The following is a 13,294-nucleotide window of genomic DNA, read 5'->3' as shown; positions in this document are numbered from 1 at the left end:
GTTTTTTAGTGCCATTTGTGTGATTTCACAGTCAGTTTATACTTATATTGTTCCACCTGCTGCAACTTAGCTAAGGAGAAATTGCTTCTTTGGTTGTTTGCTCTGAAGTCCAATGGTCACCACAGTATCTCTCTGTCGCAGGCCAGTCTCTGTGCAGACATATTTATATGGTACTGCCTCACTGGAATGCCATGCTGTACACACCAGACATCATGTCCTATCCACATTGTGTGAGGTGTGTGGACAAGAGGCCAACAAAAACTTACCCTATCCTTGTATACTTTGCACCAAAGATACAAGATTACTAATTTTTTGAAAGCCTAAGGTACAGCACAACTCAGAAGTGAACCCTAATTTGATTTTGATACACGTGCACCCTCTACGTTCGCTTTCCATTACTGGAACCACTAGCAAACTTTGTACAAGAATCCTGAACACCGCCGAGGTCACTGGGGTCACCGGGAAGAGACAGGAAGTGATGTCAGAAAACACAAACTCTTGTCTCAACTTTTGTTTCCTTCAATTAAGAATGCATATGCATTCTCTTCATCTACAATATGTACAACATGATTCTAATGCACACATGAAACCATGTAATTAATGCAGATTACAGGTCTGCACAGGGATATGAGAGGTGAGACTAAGTCTAAACGAGCCCCACATGCATTGCACAGTCTTTAAAGGTCAAGCGAGTGTAGAGAGCGACACAGTCCTCTTTAATAACGAGTATGACAGTGTTAAAGAGCACCACTGGTTTGGTCCACAGTACTTGTACCTGTTGGCAGGTGTTAACACCATATACATCTTGCAATATAATAGAGCTTAACAACCACAGACATCCTCTGGTGGAATGGGGATGACAGTTCTTTTCTAGTTTGGTTTATCTTTTCATCAGTGATATTACAGGTAAAATGTGGATATTGGGAACTGATGGAAAAGACAACCAAAGACCTTGGCCCTGTGTGCACTGCTTGTATTAGACCTGAGTGTTGGGTTCTTTGTACAGTCTTATGTTAGCTGAAGGCCACTTGTCATTCACCAGTGTGGCATGCAAGCCTGTAAGTCACACATAGGAAGGTTTGTCACAGGTTTGTAATAGGTCTGATCAGTGATTTACCACTCTAGTTAGCACTGTGGTTTCCAACACCCATGAAACCCAACAATGGAGAAGTGAAATATCCTTGAATAAGATATTAAATATTCAATCAATCAAACCAAAAGAACTTGGTCTGTGAAAAAAGGTTCATCATCGTTTGAACTGACAACCCTATGCAAGAGCCATATGCCGTACAAGAGTGCATCATCTGATTACGTGCACTTGTATTTTCTGACACAGAGACACAGTTTGCACCATAACAATCCTTTCCTTTGTGAACTCAAAACAATAACTGTACACATAAACTTACTTATTTACATCTGTTTTTATTCAGATAAAACTGAACTTTACAGGACACCTTAATTTCTGAGAAAGTAAGATACTATTTCATACTGAACATTACCTTCAATCAATTGAAAGTGTCATGTTCTTCCAAAAAAGTTCTTATCCTTCTTACAAAGGACATGTAAAGTTTTCCATTGCAGTAACCACTGACTCCAATGAGCTTGAATCATGGATCTTATATTCAGCTAACTCTGGTTGTTTCATAGTTTCCCTGTGCATTGCCTCGCTTATCTATAGCTGTACTCGTATCCCTGTAACCTGAGCTGCCTGATGTAAACCAGGGTGAGGATCTTCTCAGTAACCATACTTCTCATTCAGATGTGTTTTCCCATCTCCACTCTGGCCTGGTCAAAAAAACACAAGGCATTTTAAATTCCTGCAGACAGTCCTTTATGAAAATTAGTGCTTGACTGCATAATGTCTTGCATAGAATTAATTGATTTATTTATTTACTTATCTGATAGGAGTTTTACGCCGTAGTCAGCAATATTTCACTTGTATGACAACGACCAGCATTATGGTGGCCGTAAATCGGGCACAGCTCAGGGGGAAAACTCACGACCATCTGCAGGTTGCTCGAGTACGGCCGAAGAGGAGTCCAGTACGAGCTCACAGTGACCATATTGGTGAGAGATTCCTGGATCATTGCTCTGCGCTGACCTGGCCATGGAGGCCGAGGTGGTGAACACGAATCCATGTATTAAATCTTACTCAAAACAGCTCAGCAGTTGGGGGAAAATTGTTAACCTTTACCACAGTGGTTGCAAGAAGACAAACGACACTATGGTTGGATTAGATACCGAATTGACATTTATAATACAAAGGCATGAAGCACTAACCAACTGGAGGCAGCCAGACTGCATAGTCTGGGTCATCATCATCATACTCTGCAGGGGTCTTCATCTGTGAGATGGTCTTCTGCTTCTGAAAAACGTCATTACAAGGTCAGAGATGATGGAATGTCCAATACATCACATATCATCATGTCATGTTTGGAAGGACTGGATGGCATGTAAAGACAAAGAGTTCAGGTGAAATGGCTATCTGGTTACCATGACAACCACGGAAATGGACAAATGTGAGACGTGACACATCGTCATCTGCGTATCTATGTATCCACCAAAAAGTAAACTCTACATGGAAAGCAGTTCGAGTTGTAGCCCTGACATGAAATCATGTATATTTTTGTTCTTGTATATATATGGAGAATGGCTATCTGGTTACCATGACCACCGTGAATATGGAAAATGTGAGACATGACACATCATCATCTGTGTATCTATGTATTGACAAAAAATTAAAACCCAATGTGGAAAACAGTTGGAGTTACAGCCCGGACATGATGTCATATCTATTTATATAGTATCTTCAGGGGAAATGGCAATCTGGTACCCATGACAACATCATCATCTCTGTGTGTAAGTGGCCACCAAAATTGAAAGCTCTACATGGAAAAGAGTTGACTTATAGCCCAGACACGAAATCATAACGTGTATGAAGATATCCAACAAAAATTAAAACTCTATATGGGAAAAGGTTGGAGTTACAGCCCGGACACAAAATCATATCTGTTTATATATATATATATATATATATATATATATATATATATATATGGAAAATGGCTATGTGGTTACCATGATAACCACAGAACTGAACAAATGTGAGTCACAACACATCGTCATCTGTGTATGTATCCCTCACAAATTAAAACTCTCCATGGAAAATAATTGGAGATATAGCCCGGACAAAATATGGACAGATAGACATGCTCTGTCTAATGGTAGGTGTAAAAATGACTTCTTTAGAGGTAAACTACAGGCCAATGCTATACCACGAGATCATAAAACATATACATGTATCCACCTTTCCCTTCCCTTGATATGATATGTAATATTTAACTGTGGTTAAATGCCTTACAGAAGATTCTTCACATATACAGTCTATGTCAGGTTGATGGTTGTAAATTGAGCAGAGCCCAGATGAAATTGCGGCCCTTTCTCAGGAACCTGACAGACCCCCTGACTTCCCTTCAAACCAACCATGCATGAAGTAGCAGGTTACTGACAAACCTTTACATGTAACGCTGCGGAACAACCAGCAGGAGCTGGATTTGAACACACAACCTCAAGGGCCAATTGGCTTCTGGGTGACTGAAACTTGAAGATTCCACTCTAGAAAACAAATTAGCAATTTTTGTAACTCATTCAACAATTATTATTATGTTTCTAAAAGAAAAGACTTCAAACCAGGTGAATTTGTAGGAGCATTTATCAGCTCAATGTATCACAGAGATACTGAAGCATTTTAAACAGTATCATCTGTTCTGTATTCACCTCATTTGGTGGTGAGCTATGTATCATCATGACAAACAGCATTTGGTGGTGAGCAATGTACCATCATGACAAGCAGCATTCGATGGTGAGCAATGTATCCTCATGACAAGCAGCATTTGGTGGTGAGCAATGTATCGTCATGACAAACAACATTTGGTGGTGAGCAATGTACCATCATGACAGGCAGCATTTGGTGGTGAGCAATGTACCAACATGACAAACAGCATTTAGTGACAAGCAATGTATCATCATAACAAACAGCAATTTGGTGGTGAGCAATGTATCACCATGACAAGCAGTGTCTGGTGGTGAACAATATATTATCATGACAAGCAGCATTTGATGGTGAGCAACGTATCCTCATGACAAGCAGCATTTGGTGGTGAGCAATGTATCATCATGACAAACAGCATTTGGTGGTGAGCAATGTACCAACATGACAAACAGCATTTAGTGACAAGCAATGTATCATCATGACAAACAGCAATTTGGTGGTGAGCAATGTATCATCATGACAGGCAGCATTTAGTGGTGAACAATGTATTATCATGACAAGCAACATTTGGTGGTGAGCAGTATACCATCATGACAAGCAGCATTTGGTGGTGAGCAATGTATCATCATGACACGCAGCATTTGGTGGTGAGCTATGCACCATCATAGCAAGCACCATTTGATAGTGAGTAGTGTACCATCATGACAAGCAGCATTTGACACTGAGCAGTGTACCATCATGACAAGCAGCATTTGGTGGTGAGCAATGTACAATCGCGACAAAAAGCATTTGATGGTAAGCAATGTATCATCATGACAAGCAGCATTTGATGGTGAGCAGTGTATCACAATGACAAGGAGCATTTGATGGTGAGCAGTGTACCATCACAACAAGCAACATTTGGTGGTGAACAGTGTACCATCGTAACAAGCAGAATTTGCTGGTGAGCAGTGTACCGTCATGGCAAGCAGCATTTGATGGTGAGCAGTGTATCACCATAACAAGCAGCATTTGATGGTGAGCAGTGTACCATAATGACAAGCAGCATTTGGTGTTGAGCAATGTGCCATCATGACAAAATGACCAACAAATGGTGGTGGGCAGTGAGCCATGGTGACAACGTTTTCTGCATTTGGTGAGTAATCGTGACAATGTGAGTTGACAATTGGTGGTCAGCAATGACCCATAATGGCAAAGTGAGCATCGTTTGGTGGTGAGCAGTGAGCATCACAAACACAACTGACGTGCTTGCTTCAGGATAAGGCTGCAATGAGCAATGTTTTCCTTCACGTAATACTTACCTTTTTGATATGAGATAAATGGGCTGCTACAGAGGTGTTATAATTTTTGGACTTTTTGCCTGTGAAGAGAAACATAAAGAACACAGACTTGAGAAAACCATGCATCTTACAATCAGGCTCTGTACTGAAGAATCAAAATATCAATTGGTCTTCAGTGTGATTTGTTAAAGTCAGAACATGGGGATGCTCTGTGTAGAATCTGAATTTAAAGCTTGCTGCAGCATTAAAAAAAAAAAAAAAACCCTGATTCATGGACCTTTGCATTAGAAAGAAAATCAAAAAACTGCATACACTTCATTCCAAGTTGTGCTTCCAAAAGTGAAAACAGTAAGGAATTAAAGTTTACCCAGAAAACCTGTGTACTAATTCTCTTGTGATCAAGCCCTACCTGACATCTCTTGTTCAGAGGTCGCAGCTTCTGACAGCCTGTCTGTGTTTGAGGTAGCAGCTGGTTCTTTGTTGAAAGCTGGTGATGATGGAGAAGAATCTCTTGTCACAGTTATCTCCCCTTGATGTAGTGTATCAGTCCTCACAGATACATCAGCATTTGATGGTTGTTCAGTTCCCTTTTGCCTGTCGTCGTCTGTTTTTCCTTCCATTTCTTCATCCTCATCATCATTCTCTTCCACAAAATCATCCGTTTCCATCTTCTGTTCTTGCTAAAAAAAAACAAAAATAGAAATGATACCCTCTCAAATGAAAATGGATAAATGATTTTCATACTTCAAATCAGACACATAGTTCATAACCAGACAGGATTTTACAATCTTGCTTCTCTACCGTGATACCTATCATGATACAAGTCACTGTACCAGTATTATTAACTTATAGCTAGCCAGCACATTTTCTTACAATAATAATGGTACAGATGTAACCAGAATATCATGTGAAAAAGCAAACACCCCTCAACCCCAGGTAATATTTGGGAAGGAATGTAACCCCAGTAATTAGAATCTAAGCAGCAAAGCTTTAAGACTGAAATCTGGAACAAATGTTTTACTTACTATGGGTAAAGGTCTTGAAAACTTTTTGGATGGTTCCACCATTTTCCTTTTTCCAATAATTGGAAGCCCTTTCTTGTCAACTGGTTTTACTGATGCCGGGATTTGCCTACACAAACAAAGAAAATAATAATAAAAAAAAGCATGAAGATTGGTTAACAAAAGCTCAGGAATGACAACTGCATGGGCCTCATTAATCAACACAAGTTGTGAAGAGTGAAGCAAGAAAACATATAGAATACAAGAAACTTACTGTTTTAATTCTGGAAGTGATGCTGGTTTGGCAATGTTGATAAGTTTTCTCAAACGCAATTCTTCTTTCTTTAGTTCAAGCTGCCGACACTTCAGTTTCATCTTTGTTTTGGTATCCATGGCTCCCGATTTGATTGACAACATGTAAGCATCGAGGGCATCAATATCATTAGCTTCAGCAGCTTCAGCATCTGGGGAGCATATTGAGCATATTGTTAATCAAGATCAATCACTTGTCTCGCTAAAGGCCTAATGGGATAGTGTTCTTCATGATTTTATACCTACAGAGGCTTGTTCATTTACTTGCTTTAACAATCATCAAAACTTTCTTTAAAAACAATACCTAATGATTATTAGATTATTTAAACAGAACAAAATCTATGTCACCTTTTTTTGCCTTGTCCAATTTGGCTTGAATTTCGTCCATTTCAGCAACCACTGCCTCGTGCTGTTTCATCTTTTAACAGAACAGGCTAGGATTAGTAAACACAGAAACCACATGTCATCAGAACAGCCAGTCATTCTCAGATCTGTAGGGTTTCCTCTGTTTCCATATCATCATCACAATGACATGATATGTGATCATGTTCGTATTTAAAAGGTTTACAACAGTTAAGTGGCTTTTAATATATTCATCTTCAGAGCAAATAACATTAGTTTGCTCCTCTGGGGTGAATGATCCAACAAATTAATAAACCATGGTAAGCTCCAATAAAAAACCAACAAAGCTTCCAATCTGGGAACTAAAGCTAAGTGACCTTTACTGAGCCTGCTTTACAACCTGGCACTATGGCATACATACTGAGTCACACCATTCTCTACTTAACCGGTTTTTCCACTCACAAGTGAGTCATAACTTGGGCTTTATTGGGCCTGCTTTACAACCTGGCACTACGGCATACATACTGAGTCACACCATTCTCTATTAACCTGTTTTTCCACTCACCTCTGAGTCATACACTTGGGCTTTGTTGGGCCTGTTTTATGATCTGGCACTATGGCATACACACTGTCACACCTTTCTGTACATTACTTGCTGTTCCACTCACCACAGAGTCATACACTTGGACTTTATTGGGCCTGCTTTATGATCTGGCACTATGCAATACACACTAAGTCACACCATTCTGTATATTACTTGCTGTTCCACTCACCACTGAGTCATACACTTGGGCTTTATTGGGCCTGTTTTATGATCTGGCACTATGGCATACAAACTGAGTCACACCATTCTGTACATTACTTGCTGTTCCACTCACCACGGAGTCATACACTTGGGCTTTATTGGGTCTGCTTTATGATCTGGTACTATGGCATACAAACTGAGTCACACCATTCTGTACACTACTTGCTGTTCCACTCACCACTGAGTCATACACTTGGGCTTTATTGGGTCTGCTTTATGATCTGGCACTATGGCATACACACTGAGTCACACCATTCTGTACATTACTTGCTGTTCCACTCACCACTGAGTCATACACTTGGGCTTTATTGGGCCTGCTTTATGATCTGGCACTATGCAATACACACTGAGTCACACCATGCTGTACACTACTTGCTGTTCCACTCACCACTGAGTCATACACTTGGACTTTATTGGGCCTGCTTTATGATCTGGCACTATGCAATACACGCTAAGTCACGCCATTCTGTATATTACTTGCTGTTCCACTCACCACTGAGTCATACACTTGGGCTTTATTGGGCCTGCTTTATGATCTGGCACTATGGCATACACACTGAGTCACACTATGCTGTACACTACTTGCTGTTCCACTCACCACCGAGTCATATGTCTGGGCTTTATTGGGTCTGCTTTATGATCTGGTACTATGGCATACACACTGAGTCACACCATTCTGTACACTACTTGCTGTTCCACTCACCACTGAGTCATATGTCTGGGCTTTATTGGGCCTGCTTTATGATCTGGTACTATGGCATACACACTAAGTCACACCATTCTGTACATTACTTGCTGTTCCACTCACCACAGAGTCATACACTTGGGCTTTATTGGGCCTGCTTTATGATCTGGCACTATGGCATACACACTAAGTCACACCATTCTGTACACTACTTGCTGTTCCACTCACCACTGAATCATACACTTGGGCTTTATTGGGTCTGCTTTATGATCTGGTACTATGGCATACACACTGAGTCACACCATGCCGTACACTACTTGCTGTTCCACTCACCACTGAGTCATACACTTGGGCTTCATTGGGTCTGCTTTATGATCTGGCACTATGGCATACACACTAAGTCACACCATTCTGTACATTACTTGCTGTTCCACTCAAGAGTGAGTCATATGTCTGGGCATTATTGGGCCTGCTTTATGATCTGGTACTATGGCATACACACCCAGTCACACCATTCTGTAGACTACTTGCTTTTCCACTCACTAGTGAGTCATACATCTGGGCTTTATTGGGTCTCCCTTATGATCTGGTACTATGGCATATACACTGAGTCTCACCATTCTCTACTTAACCGGTTTTTCCACTCACTAGTGAGTCATATGTCTGGGCTTTTTTGGGCCTGCTTTATGACCTGGCACTATAGCATACACATTGAGTCTCACAATTTCCTACCTAACTTGCTGTTCCACTCACCAGTGAGTCATATGTCTGGGCTTACTGGGTCTGCTTTATGATCTGGCCCTATAGCATACACACCGAGTCTCACCATTCTCTACCAAACTTGCTGTTCCACTCACCAGTGAGTCATATGTCTGGGCTTTATTGGGCCTGCTTTATGACCTGGCACTATGGCATACACACCGAGTCTCATCATTCTCTACCTAACTTGCTGTTCCACTCACCAGTGAGTCATATGTCTGGGCTTTAATGGGCCTGCTTTATGACCTGGCACTATGGCATACACACTGAGTCTCACCATTCTCTACCTAACTTGCTGTTCCACTCATCAGTGAGTCATATGTCTGGGCTTTATTGGGCCTGCTTTATGACCTGGCACTATGGCATACACATCGAGTCTCATCATTCTCTACCTAACTTGCTGTTCCACTCACCTCTGAGTCATACACTTGGGCTTCATTCGGTCTGCTTTATGACCTGGTACTATGGCATACACACTGAGTCTCACCATTCTCTACCTAACTTGCTGTTCCACTCACCAGTGAGTCATATGTCTGGGCTTTATTGGGCCTGCTTTATGACCTGGTACTATAGCATACACACCGAGTCTCATCATTCTCTACCTAACTTGCTGTTCCACTCACCAGTGAGTCATACGTCTGGGCTTTATTCTCCATCTTGCCAGCTTTCTGCATCCTCATGCTTCTCTTCTTCTCAATGTCCCCTGTTCTGTCCAGGAATGTGTCCTCATCGCTGTCATAAAAGTCATCATCTTCCCAGTTCTTCTGCTTCCTTTTCTTACTCTCTGACAGAAGAATTCAAGACACAATGGTTAGTGTGTTGTCTGGTTGGAAGATTCACAAATTTTATAGACATTATTCTTCTTTCATATTCTTTCATATAAAAACTTTGACAATCCTCACTCCTGAAACTTTACATACTTTGTGCTTGTCTGGTTATTACTATAGGAAATCAATACTCTGAATGAGCGACAATCAAAATGAGAAATGAACTTTAACCAGGATTTGTCTCACCTTTTAATTGTACTTCAGTGCACATTCCACAGCAGCTTCCTTTTTCTTACCAGACACACAAACCACTGCCATCAGAGTTGAAACTGTATAACCTAATCTAGCCTCCCACTCACCATGTGTGGCATTTCTCAGCAGGCCCTGGCGGTCGAGGATACGACAAGCCTCCAGTGCACACTCCACAACAGCTTCCTTCTTCTTCCCAGACACACAAACCTCTGCTATCATAGGATGGCCAGTCGGGGTGTCTATCGGCAATCTAAAATACACATTACATGTGACACACCTTAAATGTTAAAATCACAAGCATATATAACACATGTACATAATAATTTCTGTATCATTTGATTTCTGATTTGAGCCATTTTCTTCCATTTTCAGATGAGAAAAAAAATTGTTATATTTCAATGAAGTAACATTTCAGTGTGAGTGCTTTCTCCATGCTATGAATGCCTTTTCCCAGCTTTCTTTCAATGTCCGTTTAGCAGGTAACATGAATATTGATGGCAGACCTCCAGCACAGATCACTGAAAACAAGTGTACTGTATGATTTTTGCATTCATAACTATAATGGATTTTTGCGTTCCCTGACTGACATTTAATTTCAGATGAATCCTATTATACAGTATGGACAGACAGATCCATGGCGTGCCAGTATTTTGATACTTGGAAATATTACAGATGATGTTCAGAGCATATTGACATATGATAACTGATACTATGTCATACATAACCAAACACTTACTCCACCTGACATTTGTACTTTCCAAATCCTGCCTCAGATATCTCATACTCTGGAGGATCTAAACCTGGGTAGGATAGGCACAGAAAGAAATGTATCAGTGGACATACAAGAAAAGGACTTCTCCAAAGCATAAACATTCATGCAATATAATTCTTAAATGGTGACTGTAAGAAAATAATAAAATGACAAGTTATTTATCATTTTTTGTGTGTATATTGTTATCTTGTACTTAGAATGCCCATTCATGCATATTTTCAGTCACATACATGTAGCAGACATACACAGTATTGTAGCGAAGAATTGGTCACAATACCACTATTCTCCAACTCATAAACATTTTGAGAGCAGTCACAACTGACGACACTGGAATAGCTCATTGACTGTGGGTTGACTGCTAAGGGCTGACACAGCCTTAACCTTCAAAACATCTTTATTTTTTTAAGTGAAGACTTTAAAGTTTATTTGTACTCATACATGTCAAAAAACTAAATATAACATTATGTTTCAAGAATCTTTTATATTGTTCTCAAGTATAAAATAATCTTCAATGCATCAAGGAAATCATTAAATAGAACAGTTTATAATTTTTAACTAACAAATAAAATATGTCAGGTTCTATATTTCATCCTCTGAAATTGATCAGAAATTTATGTCACCTAAACCAATGTATATACCATACCACACCACACCACACCAAAACTTTTCATGCTTACCTTCCCTTTCAAAGTAACCCTTTAGGCTTTTCTTGGGGTCATTTATGTACAGCTCTTCATTATCTAGTGTTGAGAATGGATTTTCCACAGTCTCTTCTATCACATCATCTTCATCTGAAAAGAAAAAACAAATTCTTTAATAAAAATAGCTCCAATAAAAACATTTCTTCAGAAAAATTGGTAAAAATAACAAGCAAAAATTTGCTGTAGCTGCAACATCTGCTACATAGGACTTCATGTCATCTTGCACTTGGGCCTCTTGTTAAGTGAATGGCCCTTCGTAAAAGCTACATGTAGTCGGCCAATAATAAAGACTATAAAAGTAAGACTATAATCATATAGATGAAAAACACAACAAGACTAAGACCACATTTAGGAATAACTTTTCGCACTCTTTCACCTGAACTTTATGTCATTTTTATGTTTTCTCCACCTTTAAACATGTACAACCACTGTAACTGGCCGAAGGCTAGTGCATCTCTGAGTAGAAAACAGCCATGTTTCAGACTGACACTCTAAGGGATGAATACATTTTGATTTAGACTGTCACAGTTCAAGTTCACTCACCTAACCCCCAAGAACAACCTGTCAACTCTCTCCGCTTTTCTTGTTCTGCCAGTTTCTTCTCATTTTCCTCTAGCTCAGCTAATCTCAATACTTCCACTTCTCTCTTCTGCCTCTCACGTTGTTCTTTTAGTTCTGTCACTGACAATTCAGATTCTGCCTCAGCATCCTTTTCTGGGCCCTGAATAAAATGACACATACATTATTAAGGGGGGAGGGGTAACAGTTTTCAAAAATAACTAATTTCAGAAATTACGAGTGTGTTGGATGGATTTACTTGTAATGAAGTAGAGTTCACACCATATTTTATGAGATATTATAAAATGTCTTACTCTTCTTAGCTAGCTCATTCCCTTAAACTTATCTTAAATAGATTTTAAAAACAGAAAGTGATTACTGTAATTTTCATTCATTTCTGATCATTAAATTTCTGTAATCATGAAAATCACTTACCTGTAAGATAAAGAGCCTACTACTGCCGCCAAACTTAATCATATGTCCAACACGCAACCTGTTGTAAACTTTGGGACGGATTTTGATCTTGTTGATCCATGTGCCATGCGTGCTGTCTAAGTCATAGAGATACCAGCCCTGTTCATGTTTCTCTGAAGTTTGCGAACAGTACTGAACTACAGCGTGGTGACGTGACAAAGATGGGTGCTCCATAGTCACATCACAACTCGGTAGTCTACCAATAACATAGAAAGATTTTGTTGTCAGATCAACATCTTCCAACATTGTTCCATTCTTAAGCACTTCAAATTTGTATTGTTCCTCACATGGCCCACCCCAAGATGGTTCCTTGTAAGGAATTGTCCCTTGTGAAAGTTGCTGAGCTGGAAAAGCATATTTATGGCTTATGCTTTGAACACATTTCTGAGTAGAAATAGGTTTCACTGATTTGGCATTGTCGTCATTTTTATCGTCATTTGTACAGTCTTTATCAGCAGTTACTTTCTCGTCTGAACAACGAACATTGTTTTCACGGGAAATTGTGTTTTTGTTCCTATACGTCTTTTCGGTTGTATCTGACGAATCTGAAAGTGTTATGGAAGGATCTGGCTTTCTACTTTTAACAGGGAGTTGAAATACAATCTTTTCCGGTACTTTAAAGGAATCTGTGAGTCCTGCTTTGTCATTTCCTTGAGAACACTCTATTCTATCTATAGATCCAGCATCCATCGCCTTCTCAGACTGTTTGAAGTCGACACTGTCATCTGAGGGAATAACTTTTGCAAACGTTGACCTCTCATTTTGGTTATTCTCCAGGCTTTGATCAGCCATTTTGCTATCGTTTAGCCACACA

The 13,294-nt window shown here is 39.8% G+C and overlaps 1 protein-coding gene across 1 annotated transcript; it reads right to left on the bottom strand.

The window, feature by feature from the left end:
- Positions 1 to 1,422: 1,422 nt before the first annotated feature.
- LOC135467770 (kanadaptin-like) lies at positions 1,423 to 13,272 on the bottom strand. Its single transcript, XM_064745610.1, has 13 exons — positions 12,442 to 13,272; positions 11,992 to 12,169; positions 11,425 to 11,538; positions 10,712 to 10,775; positions 10,083 to 10,225; positions 9,580 to 9,740; positions 6,714 to 6,783; positions 6,328 to 6,517; positions 6,078 to 6,183; positions 5,462 to 5,732; positions 5,074 to 5,132; positions 2,281 to 2,365; positions 1,423 to 1,785 (listed from the first exon to the last, which is right to left on the bottom strand). The coding sequence occupies exons 1-13, from the start codon at positions 13,270 to 13,272 to the stop codon at positions 1,736 to 1,738; spliced, it is 2,322 nt and encodes a 773-aa protein (XP_064601680.1). The 3' UTR covers positions 1,423 to 1,735.
- Positions 13,273 to 13,294: the final 22 nt, after the last annotated feature.

The sequence above is a fragment of the Liolophura sinensis genome, chromosome 6 (assembly GCF_032854445.1).
Source record: "Liolophura sinensis isolate JHLJ2023 chromosome 6, CUHK_Ljap_v2, whole genome shotgun sequence".
In the NCBI taxonomy this organism is placed as follows: domain Eukaryota; kingdom Metazoa; phylum Mollusca; class Polyplacophora; order Chitonida; family Chitonidae; genus Liolophura; species Liolophura sinensis.
This window is presented reverse-complemented; position numbering and strand designations above follow the sequence as displayed.